The sequence below is a fragment of the Heptranchias perlo genome, chromosome 5, assembly GCF_035084215.1.
Source record: "Heptranchias perlo isolate sHepPer1 chromosome 5, sHepPer1.hap1, whole genome shotgun sequence".
NCBI lineage: Eukaryota > Metazoa > Chordata > Chondrichthyes > Hexanchiformes > Hexanchidae > Heptranchias > Heptranchias perlo.
In genome coordinates, this window is record NC_090329.1 from 4328499 (window position 1) to 4351737 (window position 23239).

The following is a 23239-nucleotide window of genomic DNA, read 5'->3' on the forward strand; positions in this document are numbered from 1 at the left end:
GATGATTGAGAGTAGACTGATGGGGCGGTAATTGGCCGGATTGGATTTGTCCTGCTTTTTGTGGACAGGACATACCTGGGCAATTTTCCACATTGTCGGGTAGATGCCAGTGTTGTAGCTGTACTGGAACAGCTTGGCTAGAGGCGCAGCTAGTTCTGGAGCACAAGACTTCAGCACTACAGCCGGGATGTTGTCGGGGCCCATCGCAGTCCCCTACTGTTCCTGATCATCCTGGGTAGCAGTAGCAAAGACTGGTTTTAATAAACATTCTTCAAATGCCTGAAGCCTTTGGCCCTCCTTTTTAAACCTGTGCAAATCCATTTTGTTTCAAAACCAAATGCTTAAAAGTAACTCCTTCCAAATCCTTTCTGTGGAAAGTAGTCAGAGAATTCAAAAACATGACAAGAAATCTTAAGGCAGATTGCAGTCAAAAAAAAACTTTTACTTAAGTATTTGTACTTCCCAATGCACTGCAATCATTTGCACATCTGCCCATAGGATTTTGTCTTCTCAGCTCATGAACTGACGAGATGAACAGAATGCTGGCAGTAAGATACCTCTTGAAACAGAGTTTACCCCGCAAGATATTCTAGTGTGCTGTTCTATGGAACAATGTGCCTGTCAGTCAGCGACTGGATGAGTGAGTGATTAAGAGATAATGAATGAAACATCAATGATCTCCATCCTCATCCTCTCCCACTCCCTCTATGGTCTGTAAACCCAGGATCTCCAGAGCTCTCTCCCCATTACGAGCCGATGGTCTCAGAAGCGATGAGTCGCCTCCAGCTCCCTTGAGCTGCTGCCTGTCATGTGTGGTCTTCTCTACAAGCAGTTGAAAAAGGAACGTACAATGGAGTGAAGAATATGAAAGGAGGTTGTGTCAACCAACTGTTGAACTCAGCAGCACCTTATGTGACTCTGTGAACATGCAACATGCAGGTAATTTGTATGAGCAATGCTCTCGATGTTTGTTGCTTGCCACATTTAATGGGCCACTCGGCAAATGTATTGATATGGCAGCAGCACAGACTGCCCTAAAGCACGGGCATGCCTGTGGATTTGGAGACATTTGTCACAGTGCCATGAATTCTCCCACTGTGAAACTCCACCAAGCTTATGAAGTGTTGATAGATGTATTATAATGTAACCTTGTAAAATAAGCAAAATATGCGCACATTTCCCTTGGTAACCTTTCTGAGAATAGCAGTTTTTCTCCTCACCTGCTGTCAGGTTTGATGTTCAGATGAGATAGCATTGACTCTTAACCATCTCCATCCAGGCTGCTCTGCCATTGCTCTTGACTGGAACATGTGCCTCAGCTCCTAAATGATCCCCCTTCTCTGCACTCCTTTGTTCAATTCAGCAGTTCTCCTTTGGTTATTTCTCCTGCCGTAGTAGGTCAGCTTTAAGAGCAATCAAAAGTCCTTTAAGAGCTGCTGGCACCGGATAATCAACCCCTTCAGCTCCCAGGGGAAGAAATTCGACTTGAGCGGTGGCGCAAAACTCCATCAGATATCCAGTTCCATTCAAGTAAATGGGCGTATAACAGGCAGGGAGTATAACAGGGAGTATAACAGGGCATATAACTGGCAGGGGGTATAACAGGGCATATAACAGGGAGTATAACAGGGAGTATAACAGGGCATATAACAGGGAGTATCACAGGGAGTATAACAGGGAGTATAACAGGCAGGGAGTATAACAGGGAGTATAACAGGCAGGGAGTATAACAGGGAGTATAACAGGGAGTATAACAGGGAGTATAACTGGGAGTATAACAGGGAGTATAACAGGGAGTATAACTGGGAGTATAACTGGGAGTACAACAGGGGGTATAACAGGGGGTATAACAGGGGGTATAACAGGGGGTATAACAGGGAGTATAACAGGCAGGGGGTATAACAGGGGGTATAACAGGGAGTATAACAGGGGGTATAACAGGGGGTATAACAGGGAGTATAACAGGGAGTATAACAGGCAGGGAGTATAACAGGGAGTATAACAGGCAGGGCGTATAACAGCGAGTATAACAGGCAGAGAGTATAACAGGGAGTATAACAGGGAGTATAACTGGGAGTATAACAGGGAGTATAACAGGGGGTATAACAGGGAGTATAACAGGGGGTATAACAGGGAGTATAACAGGGAGTATAACAGGGAGTATAACAGGCAGGGCGTATAACAGCGAGTATAACAGGGAGTATAACAGGCAGGGCGTATAACAGGGAGTATAACAGGGAGTATAACAGAGCATATAACAGGGAGTATAACAGGGAGTATAACAGGGGGTATAACAGGGAGTATAACAGGGAGTATAACAGGGAGCATAACTGGGAGTATAACAGGGAGTATAACAGGGGGTATAACAGGGAGTATAACAGGGGGTATAACAGGGAGTATAACAGGGAGCATAACAGGCAGGGAGTATAACAGGGAGTATAACAGGGAGCATAACAGGGAGTATAACAGGGAGTATAACAGGGAGCATAACAGGGAGTATAACTGGAAGGGGGTATAACAGGGAGTATAACAAGGAGTATCACAGGGAGTATAACTGGGAGTATAACAGGGAGTATAACAGGGAATATAACAGGGAATATAACAGGGAGCATAACAGGGAATATAACAGGGGGTATAACAGGGAGTATAACAGGGAGTATAACAGGGCATATAACAGGCAGGGAGTATAACAGGGCATATAATAGGGAGCATAACAGGGAATATAACAGGGAGTATAACAGGTAGCATAACAGGGAGTATAACAGGTAGCATAACAGGGAGTATAACAGGGAGTATAACAGGTAGCATAACAGGGAGTATAACAGGTAGTATAACAGGGTGTATAACAGGGTGTATAACAGGGCATATAACAGGCAGGGAGTATAACAGGGAATATAACAGGGAGTATAACAGGGAATATAACAGGGAGTATAACAGGGAGTATAACTGGGAGTATAACAGGGAGTATAACAGGGCATATAACAGGCAGGGAGTATAACAGGGAATATAACAGGGAGTATAACAGGGCATATAATAGGGAATATAACAGGGAGCATAACAGGGAATATAACAGGGGGTATAACAGGGAGTATAACAGGGAGCATAACAGGGAACATAACAGGGAGTATAACAGGGAATATAACAGGGGGTATAACAGGGAGTATAACAGGGAGTATAACATGGAGCATAACAGGGAGTATAACAGGGAGTATAACATGGAGCATAACAGGGAGTATAACAGGGAGTATAACAGGGGGTATAACATGGAGTATAACAGGGAGTATAACAGGGCGTATAACAGGGAGTATAACATGGAGCATAACAGGGAGTATAACAGGGAGTATAACAGGGGGTATAACATGGAGTATAACTGGGAGTATAACAGGGAGTATAACAGGGAGTATAACATGGAGCATAACAGGGAGTATAACAGGGCGTATAACAGGGAGTATAACTGGGAGTATAACAGGGAGTATAACAGGGAGTATAACAGGGGGTATAACATGGAGCATAACAGGGAGTATAACAGGGAGTATAACAGGGAGTATAACTGGGAGTATAACAGGGAGTATAACAGGGAGTATAACTGGGAGTATAACAGGGAGTATAACAGGGAGTATAACAGGGCATATAACTGGCAGGGGGTATAACAGGGAGTATAACAGGCAGGGAGTATAACAGGGAGTATAACAGGGCATATAACTGGCAGGGGGTATAACAGGGAGTATAACAGGCAGGGAGTATAACAGGGAGTATAACAGGGAGTATAACATGGAGCATAACAGGGAGTATAACAGGGAGTATAACAGGGAGTATAACAGGGAGTATAACTGGGAGTATAACAGGGAGTATAACAGGCAGGGAGCATAACAGGGAGTATAACAGGGAGTATAACAGGGAGTATAACAGGGAGTATAACAGGGCATATAACTGGCAGGGGGTATAACAGGGAGTATAACAGGGAGTATAACTGGGAGTATAACAGGGAATATAACAGGGCATATAACAGGCAGGGAGTATAATAGGGAATATAACAGGGAGCATAACAGGGAATATAACAGGGGGTATAACAGTGAGTATAACAGGGAGCATAACAGGGAATATAACAGGGAGTATAACTGGGAGTATAACAGGGAGTATAACTGGGAGTATAACAGGGTGTATAACAGGGAGTATAACAGGGCATATAACAGGCAGGGAGTATAACAGGACATATAATAGGGAGCATAACAGGGAATATAACAGGGAGTATAACAGGCAGGGAGTATAACAGGGGGTATAACAGGGAGTATAACAGGCAGGGAGTATAACAGGACATATAACAGGGAGTATAACAGGGAATATAACAGGGAGTATAACAGGGAGTATAACAGGGAGTATAACAGGCAGGGAGTATAACAGGGGGTATAACAGGGTGTATAACAGGGGGTATAACAGGGAGTATAACAGGGTGTATAACAGGGGGTATAACAGGGAGTATAACAGGGTGTATAACAGGGAGTATAACAGGGGGTATAACAGGGAGTATAACAGGGAGTATAACAGGGGGTATAACAGGGAGTATAACAGGGAGTATAACAGGGAGTATAATAGGGAGCATAACAGGGAATATAACAGGGAGTATAACAGGGAGTATAACAGGGCGTATAACAGGGAGTATAACAGGGAGTATAACCGGGAGTATAACAGGCAGGGCGTATAACAGAGAGTATAACATGGCATATAACTGGTAGGGAGTATAACAGGGATCATAACAGGGCGTATAACAGGGAGTATAACAGGGAGTATAACATGGAGTATAATAGGGCGTATAACAGGCAAGGTGTATAACAGGCAGGGAGTATAACAGGGCGTATAACAGGCAGGGCGTATAACAGGCAGGGCGTATAACAGGCAAGGAGTATAACAGGCAGGGCGTATAACAGGCAAGGAATATAACAGGGAGGGAGAATAACAGGCAGGGCGTATATCAGGCAAGGAATATAACAGGCAGGGCGTATAACAGGGCGTATAACAGGCAGGGCGTATAACAGGTGGCCGATGTGACAGCAACTGTTTTGTACTAGCCAAGGTGAATTTCTGCTCCCCAAGTGTTTGATGTGTTGTGCAAAGGGACCACTCAGACATCATGGAAATGAGCTGACTTCACAGTATAGCACAAGCTCGGAGGTTCCATTTGCTCCTGGCCAATGAGATATGGCAGTACATTGCATGCTGGTGAAGATCTGGCATTTTTGGTACAGCCCGAAAATGGCATCATTGTCGGATCTCCTGTGCTCGACTTCCACCTTGGACACATTGTTAGGACTGAGGGTTTTCAGCTTCTGAGTGTCAACAAATGATTTGATTGTTTTAAGGGGAGGGGTGCATCACAATCCTGCCTTCACCCAACATTCATTCTGTAAGGTATCATTGGAAAGGGATCAGGGGTGAGATCCCTGGTTCATCTGGCAGAGATCAGTTAATAGCACAGACTAGTGTTCAAACATGACATTATCTTGGTCTGTATGTTAAGTGCCATACCATGCCATGCATTGACTCCTGAGCCATCAAAGGCAACTGTGTGCTTACAGTCTTTAATTTCTGAATTGTGCAGTTGTGATTGGCTCATCCAATTAATCTGTATGGTATTGATTCTGTTTCAATAGGTTATAAATGTTAATCAATATTTGCAACCTGGTGCCATTTTCTTGAAACAATTCCACTGTCTTTGTTACAATATTAAAGAAATGGAGGTACTTGGGCATGTGTTCCTCCTTTGTGACTGTAATGGTGAGTTTTATGTTCTTAATGGCTCTTTGAAAATGTTTACATAGGTACGTCATCTCTGTGTCTGTGCCAGCTTTTTCCCATGGTTTCTCTGATCGTGTTTTCAGGGAGTTGGAAATATAGACAACTGAGAAGAGTAATGCTAAATATTGATTTGTTGATTATGGTTATTGCCGAATAAGAAATAACAGAAAAACAAAAGTTGCAAAAACCTACAACATGTGAAAAGTAGGTGTTTTTTGTAAATTCAGTGTATGTTGCCAGTCCTGCCCTTCCAGCGAGGAGCAACACTCACAGGCAATTGCGGGCCACAGGCTGTGATTTTTTGCCCACTAATGTTAATGGATGAAAAATCATGATCTGCGTGCCACGACTTCTCACGCTGCATTCCCTGCGAACAACACCAGAGTGCAGAACAATTAGATCTTAGTTGTGAAGTATTGCTCTGGTCAGTGAGGTGGCTTCCTCTATTGGGATGTCTGTATTCGTGGATGTGACATTGAAAGAAATGTTACCTCATCCTCTGCAATGTTCAATCCTGTTATGTATTTGACAAGTTCTGAGCATTCTCCCACTTCCTGACATATGTGGTTTAATGATCTTGTTGAGGTATTTAGCAGCAAAATCTGTGAAAGTATTTCAGTGAATGGATTTATGGCAATATTTTCTTCTTTTTGTTTAGTCAATTGTAAAAACACCCCATTAATTACTTTTAAACTAGGGATGCCTAAATAATGATCTTTTTCTTCTGTTATCAATGATCTAGATGATGGGACCGAGTGTAATGTATCCAAGTTTGCTGACGGTACAAAGCTAGGTGGGAAAGTAAGCTGTGAGGAGGATGCTAAGAGGCTACAAAGGGATATAGACAGGTTAAGTGAGTGGGCAAGAAGGTGGCAGATGGAGTATAACATGGGGAAATGTGAAATTATCCACTTTGGTAGGAAGAATAGAAAAGCAGAATATTTTTTAAAAGTTGAGAGCCTAAGAAATGTTGTTATTCAGAGGGATTTGAGTGTCCTTGTACACAAATCACAGAAAGTTAATGTGCAGGTACAGCAAGCAATTAGGAAGGCAAATGATATTAGCCTTTATTGCAAGGGGGTTGGAGTGTAAAATTAAGGACATCTTGCTGCAATTATATAGGGCTCTGGTGAGACCACACCAGGAGTACTGTGTACAGTTTTGGTCTCCTTACCTAAGGAAGGATATACTTGCCTTAGAGGCGGTGCGACAAAGGTGATTGATTCCTGGGATGAGAGGGTTGTCCTATGAGGAGAGATTGAGTAGAATGGGCCTATACTCTCTGGAGTTTAGAAGAATGGGAGGTGATCTCATTGAAACGTATAAAATTCTTAGAGGGCTTGACAAGGTAGATGCTGAGAGGCTGTTTCCCCTGGATGGAGAGTCTAGAGCTCGGGGTCATAGTCTCAGGATAAGGGGTTGGCCATTTAGGACCGAGATGAGGAAAAATTTCTTCACACGGAGGGTTGTGAATATTTGGAATTCTCTACCCCCGAGGGCTGTGGATGCTCAGTCATTGAATATATTCAAGATTGAGATCGATAGATTTTTGGGCACTAAGGGAATCAAGGGATATGGAGATGGGGCGAGAAAGTGGAGTTGAGGTGAAAGATCAGCCATGATCTTATTGAATTGCAGAGCAGGCTCGTGTGGCCTACCCCTGCTCCTATTTCCTATGTTCTTACCATATCTCCTATGCCAACATCAATATTTTTCTTTTATCTATGGGCTTTGGACAAAATATTTTTAATCTTTTTGTTCTGTTCATATTTCTGTTCATGATGCCAAGAAAATGCAGTGTTGACCACAAATATCTATTATTAATAACTAGAGAAGACCAGCTCATTCTTGTTTGGGAAGACTGCTACATCTTTGAATATATGACAAACTATGATATTTAAAAGCAAATCTGGAGAATTTCCAGTGACTTCCCATTTGCCATCCACTAGCAGTCATGTCTGAAATGTGCGATTGAGAAAGAAACCATCAATACAAGAAGCTGCTTTCAATTGTAATGTTGCTACATATTCTGATTCTAAGCATCAGGATGTAATGATAATGAAAATGAGTTTTCCAAGAAACCTTTACCCTCGAGCACAAAGTGCCATGAATTAAGCATTTCAGTTCATCAGACCCAGCCTCAAGAATGAGAATGCAGAATATGGCGCATTGGCATACAGGATTGTTTTTCTGAAGTTGAGCAAAAACTGAGAAGGGTACAACACAGGCCCTGAGATATTGAGATCCTGAGTTCCACAGGGTTTTCCTGATCTCCTGCTGGAGATCAGTGGAACCCCCAAAAAATGGCATAACTTTGTCGTCAATCTCCTTGCCGTAGCACCCAGATGGAAATTCAGGCATACACTAATAAGTTTTTATGGATTAACTGATGGTTTATAGGTTTTTTAAGATGAACAATTTGGGCTGTCTTCTAACACTCTTAACTCATGCTCACTGCAAAAGATAGCTTCCAGTAGCAAGCTCACACTTCTTATGAACCAGAATTTAACCTTATACATAAAGTAAATGGGATCCAGTATGCTTCAGGCCTAATAATCTACCTTTTACTGCTGCATTGTACAAGATTACAGTATGAGTTGCCCACGACATACTTGTGAGCTGGAATGTCATGGTTTGCTGGTATCCTGGCCAGTGTATGTGGTGGGTTTTGCACCCACCTGATCTGCCACCACTAACCTCAGCGAATTTCCTGGGCTCAGCCTGATTATATATTTTTGCAAGCTCCAGATATAATTCCCACTGTTGCCTGAGATCAGTCATATCCTACTCTGGGTGGGTAATATACGGTTGCTGCAGGCCTTGAACAGCTAGGGCAGCTGAAGAGCAGAGTTACTTATTTTTTTAACTTGTGGGGTGTGGGTCTGTAATTGGTTACTGTGATCCAGTGCTGTTGATACTCCCTCTCTACCCTATGTTTCAAACCCCAGGCTTTCCCATCATGCTGACAGACCCATACTGTCAAACTGAATAATTCTCCATACCCACATTTGCCCCAATACTGCCAAGCTCCAATTCCTCATGCCATACTGCAACATCCCAATTCCTCCCCTTGCTGCCAAACCCTACATTCCCTTTCTGCTATGAAACCCCACATTTTTTACCACATCTCTAGGCTGTCAAACCCCACGGTTTCCCCCTCCAAAGCTCACACTACCCTCCCATCCATGCTGCCAAACTCCATATTCCCCAACAGTCCCCTGCACCCCCCCCCAATGCTGCCAACCCCACAATCATCCTCCCCACTTCTATAAAAGCTCAGGGATTTCACCACCACCATCGCTACAAAAGCCCAGCACCACCCACTCCCCCAGTGCAAATGCCAGCATCCCATACCTGATGTTGCAGTGCCAAAAGTCTAAAAATAAAAAAGCAGAAACTGAAACAACTATGAAAAGAATTCAAATCCTTTTTGCCCCAAGAAATTAGAGGCTAGATTCTCCTTTGAATTACCACCTGATTTGGTGTGTAAAATGGGTTCTTCAACACCACCACCACAAAACTGCCAGTAAGAAAGTGCACCCCAATTATTCTCCAAAAGAAACTCACTATTCCCCTTTAAGGCCAGCCAAGAGCCCGGTCCAACACATGTGAATAGAATTGAAGAGGCATAGATGCTGAGAGATTGTTTCCCCTGTCTAGAGAGTCTAGAACTAGGGGGCACATTTGCAGGATAAGGGGTCGGCCATTCAAGACTGAGATAAGGAGAAATTTCTTCACTCAGAGGGTGGTGAATCTTTGGAATTCTCTACCCCAGAGGGCTGTGGATGCTGAGTCATTGAATATATTCAAGACTGAGAGCGATAGATTTTTGGAATCTAGGGGAATCAAGGGATATGGGGATCAGGCGGGAAAGTGGAGTTGAGGTTGAAGATCAGCCATGATCTTATTGAATGGCGGAGCAGGCTCGAGGGGCCGAATGGCCCACTCCTGCTCCTATTTCTTATGTTGTTATGTTCTTACTACCATTTACTATTTATATGCCTATAGAAAGCATACAGTACAAAAGCAAGGAAGTTATGGTAAACCTTTATAAATCACTGGTTAGACCTCAGCTAGAATATTGGGGGTGATTTTAGGAGGCAATTGTGGGTACGTTGGGGGCAGGAGGCTCCGAAAATCGTGGAAATCCTGTTCGGGTTCGGAAGCCGGCTCCAACCCACCAAACTCCGAGTTTCCCAGGGACCCACCTGTGTGCGTGGGTGTCCCGGAAACGGAAGTCCCGCCGGCAATTAAAGCCGGCAACATGACAGATAAAGAGCCAAATGTACCTCATTGAGGAACTCAAGGCACTTTACCTGTGACAGATTAAGTAATTAGAAAGATTTTTAACTTACCTGGGCAGCTTGCCCACCGTGATTCACGCCCGGTGAAACCTGGGCCGGATCAGGGAACAAGAATCTAAATAAATTAAATTAAAAACCATAGACGGAAGTGAAAACACTAAATGAACCTACCTTTGCACCTTGCTCCGATGTCCGATGTCTCCCATTCTGATGTCCCCCTCACTCCCCCCGATCTTCCCCTCTCCCCCCCGATCTTCCCCTCTCCCCCCCGATGTTCCCCTCCCCCCGATCTTCCCCTCTCCTCCCGATCTTCCCCTCTCTCCCCCGATCTTCCCCTCTCCTCCCGATCTTCCCCTCTCTCCCCGATCTTCCCCTCTCCCCCCCGATCTTCCCCTCTCCCCCCCGATGTTCCCCTCCCCCCGATCTTCCCCTCTCCTCCCGATCTTCCCCTCTTCCCCCGATCTTCCCCTCTCCTCCCGATCTTCCCCTCTCCCCCCCGATCTTCCCCTCTCTCCCCGATCTTCCCCTCTCCCCCCCGATCTTCCACCCTCCCCCCGATCTTCCCCTCTCCTCCCGACCTTCCCCTCTCCCCCCGGATCTTCCCCTCTCCCCCCCGATCTTCCCCTCTCTCCCGGATCTTCCCCTCTCCTCCCGATCTTCCCCTCTCCCCCCCGATGTTCCCCTCCCCCCGATCTTCCCCTCTCCTCCCGATCTTCCCCTCTCTCCCCCGATCTTCCCCTCTCCTCCCGATCTTCCCCTCCCCCCCGATCTTCCCCTCTCTCCCCGATCTTCCCCTCTCCCCCCCGATCTTCCCCTCTCTCCCCGATCTTCCCCTCTCCTCCCGATCTTCCCCTCTCCCCCCGATCTTCCCCTCTCCCCCCCGATGTTCCCCTCCCCCCGATCTTCCCCTCTCCTCCCGATCTTCCCCTCTCCCCCCGGATCTTCCCCTCTCCCCCCCGATCTTCCACCCTCCCCCCGATCTTCCCCTCTCCTCCCGATCTTCCCCTCTCCCCCCGGATCTTCCCCTCTCCCCCCCGATCTTCCCCTCTCCCCCCCCCCCCGATCTTCCCCTCCCCCAATCTTCCACTCTCCTCCCCCGATCTTACACTTTCCCCCTGATCTTCCATTCTCCCCCCACCCCCTATCTTCCGTTCCCGCGCTGGATGACGTCTGGCTCTCTTTCTCCACCACCCCCTCCCCCGCCGCGTTGCAGCTCCTGACGGCAGCCAGTCTGTCAATCAGGGTGGCTGCCGGCCACGAGACCCGGAGAGGACGTTAATCGCCTTCAATCAACATGCGATCGCGTCGGAAACAGTAAGTTTTGTTCACGTGGATTTGCCACACGCACCTTCAACCCCCGCTACCAACCCCCGCTACCAACCCACCACCATTGTAAAATCGAGCCCATCGTGTCCAATTCTGGGCATCACACTTTAGAAAGGATGTCAAGGCCTTGGAGAGATTGCAGAGGAGATTTACCAGAAAGATACCAGGATGAGGGAATTCAGTTAAAAATTATGCGGGGTTTTGATCGAGTAAATCAGGAGAAACTGTTCCCATTGGCAGGAGGGTCAGTAACCAGAGGACACAGATTTAAGATAACTGGCAAAAAAAGCCTGGTTGGGGAGTGGGGGGAGATGAGGAGAATTTTTTTTTACTCAGTGAGTTGTTCTGATCTGGAATGCACTGCCTGAAAGGACGGTGGAAGCAGATTCACTAGTAACTTTCAAAAGGGAATTGGATAAATACTTAAAAAGGAAAAAAATTGCAGGGTTATGAGGAGAAAGCAGGGGGATTGGGATGAATTAGTACCTCTTTCAGAGTGCCAGTACAGGCACGATGGGACGAATGGCCTCCTGTGCTGTATGAGTCTATGATTCTAGGATTTGATTATCGTGCAGCTAGTCTGCAATGCTGATCACCTTATCCCGCATGTGAATGCCAGATACATAGACAGCAAGTTTAGAATCATGCTATAATCCATCATACCAATCTTCATGCTTTGGAATCATGTATCTGGATGGTTGATTGGTGATCAGGACTGTCCTCTGCAGTCATGACTCCATGTCATGGATGGGGGGGTCAATAGATATAATGAGGTCCATGCTGATGTAAGAGGCGTGTTAGAGCAGATAGTGGAATCCTCCCAATTGTCCATCATCTCAACCATATGCATGGAAACCACTTCCATTGCCTCCATATGAGATCATTGCGCCCCTGAATCTGGGTCCCTAGGCTGCTCAGCCAAATGTGATCATTTTTCCACCCTCTGTGGAGGAGTAGTTCTCTCCTTCTCTTCCACTCCCATGTCCTCATTCTAACTAGTGCTCAATGCTTCAGCCAGTAATGCCTTTTTGACTCACTAACTACTTTCTCCTGAGTCGGAATCTCTGGGCTGGTGGTTCGGCAGGTAAAATGCCATGAGAAAGTTGGTGATGAAGTGGCATGAGTTGTGGATTGAAGTGGCCAGTCCTTTCCCTCATGGCATCCGCTATGATGTACACACAGTGACATTTTCCTTTAAAAGAACAGTTGCTAAGTGTAAGGACATTTTCAATACTTTGAGAAAGCACATGAAGCTGAAAATGATGCATGATAAGCTTTGCCCAGGCTTTACCAGCCTTCTGTTGCCACCTCACCTCCAACTTTACCATCCCCTGCAGCCTCTCCTGTGCTTTTGCCTATGATGTCTAAGGCCTCCTGTTCCTGTGGACTCGAGTTTTGAGTGATTATGCTCCTCTCCCGGTTACATGGCTCATCGATGGTTACGGGCAGGTTTTCCCTTTGGAGAGAGTGAAGAGAATGTTAAAGAAATGTGAGTGGCATGAACATTTGCCCCATATGTGCACGCATGGCATGATGGCGAGAGTAGTGCATTGTCCTTGAAGATCAGAAGAAGTCCTTGTGGCGGGCTGCGGGAGTTGACAAAGTGGTTATTAGTTAAGATGGTTTTCAGAGGTTTCCCTTTGAATTCATGAGTTTCCCTGGCATCCAGACGGGAGAGAAAAGAGTATGATGAACGCGGTGAATGAATGTCAGAAGATGAGTATCGGCACCAATGCCTTGACTTGAATTAACAACACTCAGTGTCCAACAGCCTCGTGGAGTCACGTGGGTAGGCACCAGTCCTGCTGTGCTGCTAACCTATCCATAGGAGGAGAATCTAGCCCAAGTTCACCTTCACCTAGATTTTACTGCTTGTTGTGATTATTGCCAGAATGGATATGTGCGAGTTTCAGACAGACTGTAATGGAAGTGGGTTGTTTACACTCAATTTTCTTCAGTCAGCTCATTAGCATAACTTCAGCTTCAAGTTTGGATTGATCTATAAAGCAGATTAGTGATGGGAGAGGACAGTTGGTTTTAAGTGAAATTTAAACAAAAGTTCAGAATAGTGGGACAAAATTCTGAAAACCTTTGGAGAGCATCTCAACCCGTTAGTAACTTTTGTCGAGGCATTGATGGAAGGACTGCAAAGTGACAGCCCAAAAATGATGGGAAAGGAAACCCATTGTGCAGGCACATGTGTACATGGTCAACTCAGCACCTGACCATTGATGGCTGCTGAAGTATAGGCAATGCTGCATGAGGTTTTCGTTAGGTGGTTTGCTTTCTATGCCACTCCACAGCATCATCCCCTTAGGCCAGTGCTGTAATATGGTGGGGACAGGTTTCAGGCCACAGCTGACTATTACTGTACTGCACTGGTTGGAACACAGGAACAGAAGTAGACCATTTAGGGAGTTATTTTACAACTTTCAAAATAAATATATTCCACTGAGGAAAAAAGGGTGTAAAAGAAATGACAGCCACCCGTGGCTAAGTAAAGAAATCAAGGATAGTATCCGACTAAAAACAAGGACATATAAGGTAGCCAAACTTAGTGGGAGGATAGAAGATTGGGAATTCTTCAAAAGACAGCAAAAAGTAACTAAAGGATTGATTAAGAAAGGGAAGTTAGATTATGAAAAGAAATTAGCAAAAAATATAAAAACAGATAGCAAGAGTTTCTATAGTTATATAAAAAGAAAAAGGGTGGCTAAGGCAAACATAGGTCCCTTAGAGGATGAGACCGGGAAATTAATGGTGGGAAACATGGAGATGGCAAAAATGCTGAACAAATATTTTGTTTCAGTCTTTACAGTAGAGGACACTAAGAATATCCCAACACTGGACAAACAGGGGACTCTCGGGGGGGAGGAGCTAAATACGATTAAAATCACTCAGGAGATGGTACTCAGTAAAATAATGGGACTCAAGGCGGATAAATCCCCTGGACCTGATGGCTTCCATCCTAGGGTCTTGAGGGAAGTGGCAGTAGGGATTGTGGATGCTTTGGTGATAGTTTTCCAAAATTCCCTGGACTCAGGAGAGGTCCCGGCAGATTGGAAAACTGCTAATGTAACACCGTTATTTAAAAAGGGTAGTAGGCAGAAGGCTGGAAATTATAGGCCAGTTAGCTTAACATCTGTGGTGGGTAAAATTTTGGAGTCTATTATTAAGGAGACAGTAACGGAACATTTAGATAAGCATAATTTAATAGGACAAAGTCAGCATGGCTTTATGAAGGGGAAGTCATGTCTGACAAATTTGCTTGAGTTCTTCGAGGATATAACGTATAGGGTGGATAAAGGGGAACCAGTGGACGTAGTGTATTTAGACTTCCAGAAGGCATTCGACAAGGTGCCACATAAAAGATTATTACTTAAGATAAAAAATCACGGGATTGGGGGTAATATTCTGGCATGGGTGGAGGATTGGTTATCAAACAGGAAGCAGAGAGTTGGGATAAATGGTTCATTTTCGGACTGGCAACCAGTAACCAGTGGTGTTCCACAGGGGTCGGTGCTGGGTCCCCAACTCTTTACAATCTATATTAACGATTTGGAGGAGGGGACCGAGTGCAACATATCAAAATTTGCAGATGATACAAAGATGGGAGGGAAAGTAGAGAGTGAGGAGGACATAAAAAACCTGCAAGGGGATATAGACAGGCTGGGTGAGTGGGCGGAGATTTGGCAGATGCAATATAATATTGGAAAATGTGAGGTTATGCACTTTGGCAGGAAAAATCAGAGAGCAAGTTATTTTCTTAATGGCGAGAGACTGGAAAGTACTGCAGTACAAAGGGATCTGGGGGTCCTAGTGCAAGAAAATCAAAAAGTTGGTATGCAGGTGCAGCAGGTGATCAAGAAGGCCAACGGAATGTTGGCTTTTATTGCTAGGGGGATAGAATATAAAAACAGGGAGGTATTGCTGCAGTTATATAAGGTATTGGTGAGACCGCACCTGGAATACTGCATACAGTTTTGGTCTCCATACTTAAGAAAAGACATACTTGCTCTCGAGGCAGTACAAAGAAGGTTCACTCGGTTAATCCCGGGGATGAGGGGGCGGACATATGAGGAGAGGTTGAGTAGATTGGGACTCTACTCATTGGAGTTCAGAAGAATGAGAGGCGATCTTATTGAAACATATAAGATTGTGAAGGGTCTTGATCGGGTGGATGCAGTAAGGATGTTCCCAAAGATGGGTGAAACTAGAACTAGGGGGCATAATCTTAGAATAAGGGGCTGCTCTTTCAAAACTGAGATGAGGAGAAACTTCTTCACTCAGAGGGTGGTAGGTCTGTGGAATTTGCTGCCCCAGGAAGCTGTGGAAGCTACATCATTAGATAAATTTAAAACAGAAATAGACAGTTTCCTAGAAGTAAAGGGAATTAGGGGTTATGGGGAACGGGCAGGAAATTGGACATGAAGTTGAGTTCGGATCGGTCAATGCCCTGTGGGTGGCGGAGAGGGCCCAGGGGCTATGTGGCCGGGTCCTGCTCCGACTTCTTGTGTTCTTTAGATTGTGGTTGGGATCAGATCAGCCATGATCTTATTGAATGGCGGAGCAGGCTCGAGGGGCCGATTGGCCTACTCCTGCTCCAATTTCTTATGTTCTTATGTTCTTATGTTCATTCAGCCCCTTGAGCCTCTTCTGCCATTTAATTAGATCATGGGTGATCTGTACCTCACCTCCATTTACCCGCCTTAGCTCCATAATCCCTTGATACCCTTACCTAACAAAAATCTGTCAATCTCAGTTTTCAACATTTCAATCAACCCAGCACCCACAGCCTTTTGGGGGAGAGAATTCCACATTTCCACTACCTTTTGTGTGAAAAATGCTTCCTGATTTCACTCCTGAATGGCCTAGCTCTAATTTTAAGATTGTGCCCCCTTGTCTTGGATTCCCCCACTAGATGATATAGTTTCTCCGTATCTACTCTATCGAATTTTTTTTAACTTTAAACATCTCAATAAGATAACCCCTCAACCTCAAGGGAATACAATCTTGTAACCTGTCCTCATACTTTCATCCTTTAAGTCCCCGTGTAATTTTGGTAAATCTGCGCTGTACTCCCTCTAAGGCCAATATATCCTTCCTGAGGTGCAGTATCCAGAACTGAACACAATACTCCAGATGGGATCTGACCAAGGCTCTGTACAACTGCAGCATCACTCCCTCCCCTCTGTTTTCCAACTCATTTGAGATAAAAGCCAACATTCCATTAGCCTTTTTGATTACTTTTTATACATGTGCACTAGTTTTTAGTGATTTGTGTACCTGGACACAAAGATCCCTTTGCTCCTCCACAGTTTCTAGTCTCTTGCCATTTAGAAAATATTCCGATTTGTCTTTCTTGGATCCAAAGTGGATGACCTCACACTTCCCCACATTGAACTCCATCTGCCACAGTTTTGCTCATTCTCTTAATCTGTCTGTACCCTTTTGTAACTTCCTGCTCCCATCGACATAACCTACTGTGTCTCCTAATTTAGTGGCATCTGCAAACCTGGATATACAACTCTCTTGCTTCATCCCAGTCATGGTGAAAAGCTGAGGCCCCAGTACAGATCCCTGCGGTCACGTTTCATTCCACTTCAGCTGTCTTTGTATCAGGTGCTGCCCACTGGAAAATGGACTGGGACACAAACCATTTGCAGGACTTTGCCTGATTTACCATTTCTGGCTGCTCAGTTGCCATCTAAAAATCACTTCTTTGGGTGGTTGAATCTGGTACGTTTAACATTTTGGTACAGTTACTCTGTTATGAAGAGTTGAGAAAATTGAATCTATCATGATTTTCACTGCAACTTTTGTATTAAAATACTTGCATAGTTAGGAACACAGTTCAGTGAAAGTTAGATGTTAAAAACCTGATTTGGAATTATATATTTGCATTCCATAGTTGACAGGAACTTTGCAGTAAATGAACACTGCCATCTGCTGTTTCTTTCAGCATTGCATTTGCACCAGTTCCAAATGTAATTGACTCCTCAATTCCTTCAAAGCTGAAAACAGGTCACAACTGACAAGAGAGACATTTACCTGAGGAAGGAGGAAGTCTCCGAAAGCTTGTGAATTTAAAATAAAATTGCTGGACTATAACTTGGTGTTGTAAAATTGTTTACAATTGTCAACCCCAGTCCATCACCGGCATCTCCACATCATGACAAGAGAGATGAGCAATTCCAGTTTTGGTTCAATCCACAGGCTGCATTTTCTATACTGGTGAAAACAGCTTCATTAATTAATTAACCAGCTTTATGAAGACAGGCACTTACAGCTTTGGGCTAAATTTGTATTTGTAGTGCTACATATGTGATGTAAGTCATTGATACATTTTATATTTGCATTGTATGATTGCAGAATTTGATCCATTGCACATTTCAGTGAAGCATATGTACTTTGCCAATTGTTTGCAAGATTTAAATTAGATTTAATTGTATTACAAGAAGCTGGGATTGTTCTCCTTAAAGCAAAGAAGGTTAAGGGGAGATTCGTTCATGGGATGTGGACGTCGCTGGCGAGGCCGGCATTTATTGCCCATCCCTAATTGCCCTTGAGAAGGTGGTGGTGAGCCGCCTTCTTGAACCACTGCAGTCCGTGTGGTGAAGGTTCTCCCACAGTGCTGTTAGGAAGGGAGTTCCAGGATTTTGACCCAGCGACGATGAAGGAACGGCGATATATTTCCAAGTCGGGATGGTGTGTGACTTGGAGGGGAACGTGCAGGTGGTGTTGTTCCCATGTGCCTGCTGCCCTTGTCCTTCTAGGTGGTAGAGGTCGTGGGTTTGGGAGGTGCTGTCGAAGAAGCCTTGGCGAGTTGCTGCAGTGCATCCTGTGGATGGTACACACTGCAGCCACAGTGCGCCGGTGGTGAAGGGAGTGAATGTTTAGGGTGGTGGATGGGGTGCCAATCAAGCGGGCTGCTTTGTCCTGGATGGTGTCAAGATTCTTGAGTGTTGTTGGAGCTGCACTCACCCAGGCAAGTGGAGAGTATTCCATCACACTCCAGATTTTAATAGAGGTGTTCAAAATTATGAAGAGTTTTGATAGAGTAAATAAGGAGAAACTGTTTCCATGGCAGGAGGATCAGTAACCAGAGGACACAGATTGACAAAAAAGCCAGAGGGGAGATGAAGAGAATTTTTTAAGCAGCGAGTTGTTATGATCTGGAATGTGCTGCCTGAAAGGGTGGTGGAAGCAGATTCAATAGTAACTTTCAAACGAAATGGATATATACTTAAGAAGGAAAAATTTGCAGGGCTATGGGGAAAGAGCAGGGGAGTGGGACGAATTGGCTAGCTCTTTCAAAGAGCTGGCACAGCCATGATGGGCCGAATGGCCTAATTCTATGCTGTATGACTCTATGATTCTAAGTAGCCATGAATAGGAAGTGATTTGCAAATGGAGTCTATGGAGTGCCACAAAAATTTGCTGAGGATAAAAGGAAGTTCCAGCAGCAATGGAGGAAGGGTCATTTTAACAACAGCAGATTCAAGCTTCAGATGTATTAGGCCATGAAAAACAAAGAGAACCTTTTTTGAAAATGGCCAGCTATACTTGGAAGCTGATGTGTTGCCAGTGTTTAAATACGTGCTTCGTAGTATGGAGACAGGAGAAACATCTCAGGACATGGTGCACTGTAGAATTCTCTAGTACGGAGGACCAAGGCAAGTTAGTGCATGCTGAAAAGAGATCATTGTGAATACATCTTCCTCTTCAGCACTTGGTGTCAGGTCGACCAGGTTTTAGGATAAGTTTTCTGAAAAAGGCCACGTTGTGAAAAGTTACGGAAAAGGTTAATTAGCAAGGTTAAGGATATAGCGAAAACTGCTAAGCACAGTATAATCTGACTGCTGCAATGAGCAGTCATCGCTTATCTGATGAACAGGACTGGTACACTTCCTTATCCCTGCCCTTGCAAAGCTGACACTGAGGTCCCGGCCTCAGTGTCAGTGGGAAGCCCGGGAGCCGAGGCAGTAGGAATTGGCGGCTCCCCCCTCACTGAGGCAGAGGCCCTGCCAGTCAGGCTTGATGTGCTGCTGGGGCGATGAGTGGGAACTGCAGAGCTCGGCCCAGCAGATGGGCGCCTCCCACCTGCTGCAGCTGTCGCCCCACAAGCGGGAGCTGGACCTGATCTTCCTGGCCCACAGCTACGCCAAACCCTGGAGCGCCCACCCGGAGGTCAGCAGCTCACGGCCGGTCCGCCTGCTCTTCGTCATCCTGTGGAGACACCAGGACAGCAGCAGGTGAAGGGCCGAAGGGTGAGGGGGCGGGGGGCTGTGGAGGTGGGCAGGTGGGTGAGGGGGAATCGACTGCCAAACAGTGCTATCCACCACCTCCTGTCCCACTCCCCCCACACCCCCCGTCCCCTTCTCCCTAACCCCCTGTCCCGCTCTCCCTTACCCCCCTGTCCCGCTCTCCCTACCCCCCCTGTCCCGTTCTCCCTAACCCCCTGTCCCGCTCTCCCTTACCCCCCTGTCCCGCTCTCCCTACCCCCCTGTCCCGCTCTCCCTACCCCCCTGTCCCGCTCTCCCTTACCCCCCTGTCCCGCTCTCCCTACCCCCCTGTCCCGCTCTCCCTACCCCCCTGTCCCGTTCTCCCTAACCCCCTGTCCCATTCTCCCTACCCCCCTGTCCCGCTCTCCCTACCCCCCTGTCCCGTTCTCCCTACCCCCCTGTCCCGTTCTCCCTACCCCCCTGTCCCACTCTCCCTTACCCCCCTGTCCCGCTCTCCCTACCCCCCTGTCCCGCTCTCCCTTACCCCCCTGTCCCGTTCTCCCTAACCCCCTGTCCCATTCTCCCTACCCCCCTGTCCCGCTCTCCCTACCCCCCTGTCCCATTCTCCCTACCCCCCCTGTCCCGTTCTCCCTACCCCCCTGTCCCGCTCTCCCTACCACCCTGTCCCGTTCTCCCTACCCCCCTGTCCCACTCTCCCTTACCCCCCTGTCCCGCTCTCCCTTACCCTCCTGTCCCGCTCTCCCTACCCCCCCCTGTCCCGCTCTCCCTACCCCCCCCTGTCCCGCTCTCCCTAACCCCCTGTCCCGCTCTCCCTAACCCCCTGTCCCGCTCTCCCTTACCCTCCTGTCCCGCTCTCCCTACCCCCCCTGTCCCACTCTCCCTACCCCCCTGTCTCGTTCTCCCTACCCCCCTGTCCCACTCTCTCTACCCCCGTCCCATGCCCCACGTCCGCTGTCCTGCGCCCCATGTCCCCTGCCCCCTACTCTTTTCCTTCCACCTATTCCTTCCCTCCGGCCCCTTCTCCTGAGACACGTTGACACTTTTCCTCAAAGACTGCGACAAATTAATAAACGTGCAGAATGGGCGTGTAATACGCAAATTAATTTCAATATAGGTAAGTGTGAGGTGGTACATTTTGGTAGGAAGAATAAGGAGGCCACATATTGCTTTGAAAATAAGAGTCTAAATGGGATAGAGGAGCAAAGGGATCTGGGGGTACAGATACACAAATCACTAAAAGTAGCGACGCAGGTTAATAAGGCCATAAAAACGCAAAGCAGCACTGGGGTTCATTTCTAGAGGGATATTATTGAAAAGCAGAGAAGTTATGTTAAACTTGTATAGAACCTTGGTTTAGACCACACTTGGAGCACTGTGAACAGTTCTGGTCTCCATATTATAAAAAGGATATAGAGGCACTGGAGAAAGTGCAAAAAAGATTTACAAGGATGATACCAGAACTGAGAGCTTATACTTATCAGGAAAAGCAGGACAGGTAGATAAGGTGGTTGAAAAGGCATAAGGGATATTTTCCTTTATTAGCCGAGGCATAGAATATAAGAGCAGGGAGGTTATGCTGGAATTGTATAGAACACTGGTTAGGCCACAGCTTGAGTACTGCGTACAGTTCTGGTCACCACATTACAGGAAGGATGTGATTGCACTAGAGAGGGAACAGAGGAGATTTACGAGGATGTTGCCAGGACTGGAGAATTTTAGCTATGAGGAAAGATTAGATAGGCTGGGGTTGTTTTCTTTGGAACAGAGGAGGCCGATTTAATTGAGGTGTATAAAATTATGAGGGGCCGAGATAGAGTGAGGAGGACCTAGTTCCCTTAGCGGAGGGGTCAATAACCAGGGGGCATAGATTTAAAGTGATTGGTAAAAGGATTAGAGGGGAACTGAGGACAATTTTTTTCACCCAGAGGGTGGTAGGGGTCAAAATTTTATTTTCTGAACATTGTTATATATTCTAAGGGTGCAGAAGAGATTTACTAGAATGGTGCCAGGGATGAGGGACTTCAGTTATGTGGAGAGACTGGAGAAGCTGGGATTGTTCTCCTTAGAACAGAGAAGGTTAAGGGGAGATTTGATAGAGGTGTTCAAAATCATGAACGGTTTTGTTAGAGTAAATAAGGAGAAACTGTTTCCAGTGGCAGAAGGGTCGGTAACCAGAGGACACAGATTTAAGGTGATCGGCAAAAGAGCCAGAGGCGACATGAGGGAACATTTTTTTACACAGTGAGTTGTGATGATCTGGAATGCACTGCCTGAAAGGGCGGTGGAAGCAGATTCAATAATAACTTTCAGAAGGGAATTGGATAAATACTTGAAGGGAAAAAAAATACAGGGCTGTGGGGAAAGAGCAGGGAAATGGGACTAATTGGATAGTTCTCTCAAAGAGCCAGCACAGGAACAATGGGCCGAATGGCCTCCTCCTGGGGATACTATGATACCCTGTGGCTTGTATTTTCGTCTGTTGAGATGCCCTTTTTCAGGCACTCCTGTTGTACCCAACAGAAGAATATCAGGTAGGAAAAATTAGAGAAGGTAATAAAAAATTATGCTAAAGTAAGATTGAAGAATGTTCCCCAAATTGACAAAAAATCATATGAGTGGTGACAGGAGATGGCGCCAACAGAATCAGTAACCCTGATGTGAGTAGGAGCGGGAGGTGAGGATGGAGGCTGGCTTGCTGTGGTGATGGGCACAGAGCCCCGATCTCAAGGACAGAAGTGACTAAGATTATGGGTAAAATGGATGACAGCTGGAATAAATATTTATAAAGTTTTAAATAAAAATTGTTGGAGCAGTGGCCGGGAGTAGCCTGTCGCCCCCATTTGAGCAACTGTAGAGTACAGAGATGGGGTGTGCCGTGGCAGCAGGCCTGGAGGACCAATCTTGGGCAAATGGGCAATAAATGTTGGCCTTACCAGCGACGCCCACATCCCAAAAATGAATTTAAAGAAACAAAATGTAATACAATCCATGCAGTTACATTCTGCTCTTTTATACAGATGGGGATCAGTGTGGTGGATTGCTCTGTTGCTGGACTTGGTGGTTGCCCTTACGCTAATGGTGCTTCTGGGAACGTCTCCACAGAAGATGTTGTGTACATGCTGAGTGGTTTGGGGATTCGTACGGTGAGTTGATTTTCAAATTAGTGCTGTATAATATTTATTAAAAAACTACTCTTAGACTCCGTCTTAAAATATTTAAACCGTGCAAATTTTGTTTTCATAATTTGTTAAGGATATATAGCTAAGGAGGGAAACAGAACTCCTCAATGATTTGTGAGACCGATTTTCCTGACTTTTGGAACACCAACTTCCCTGGGCATAAATATCAGGAAAAAGGGAGCAGAGACCTAGCATGCCGGAAGATCAGGAAGAGTGATATATGTTTTGAACAATCAGTTAGATTGGGTAGTAAAACCAAAAACATGAGGGCCCAGAAATTGGTCCACGCAGAGCCCTTTTTTCAGGTGCTACTGAGGGCAGGGCAGGGCAGGGCAGGGCAGGGCAGGGCAGGGCAGGAAGCGTGCGCACATTTCCAGCCGGAAGTCCGTCG

General features: G+C 45.9%; 1 protein-coding gene across 1 annotated transcript in view; it reads left to right on the top strand.

Annotated features, from left to right (window-relative positions):
- The window catches only part of hmgcll1 (3-hydroxymethyl-3-methylglutaryl-CoA lyase like 1), a 370971-nt gene that overhangs the window by 332171 nt on the left and 15561 nt on the right, over window positions 1–23239 (top strand). Inside the window, exon 8 of the mRNA XM_067983696.1 lies at window positions 22687–22812. Coding sequence (XP_067839797.1) covers window positions 22687–22812 — 126 coding nt within the window. The remainder of the gene's footprint in view (window positions 1–22686; window positions 22813–23239) is intronic.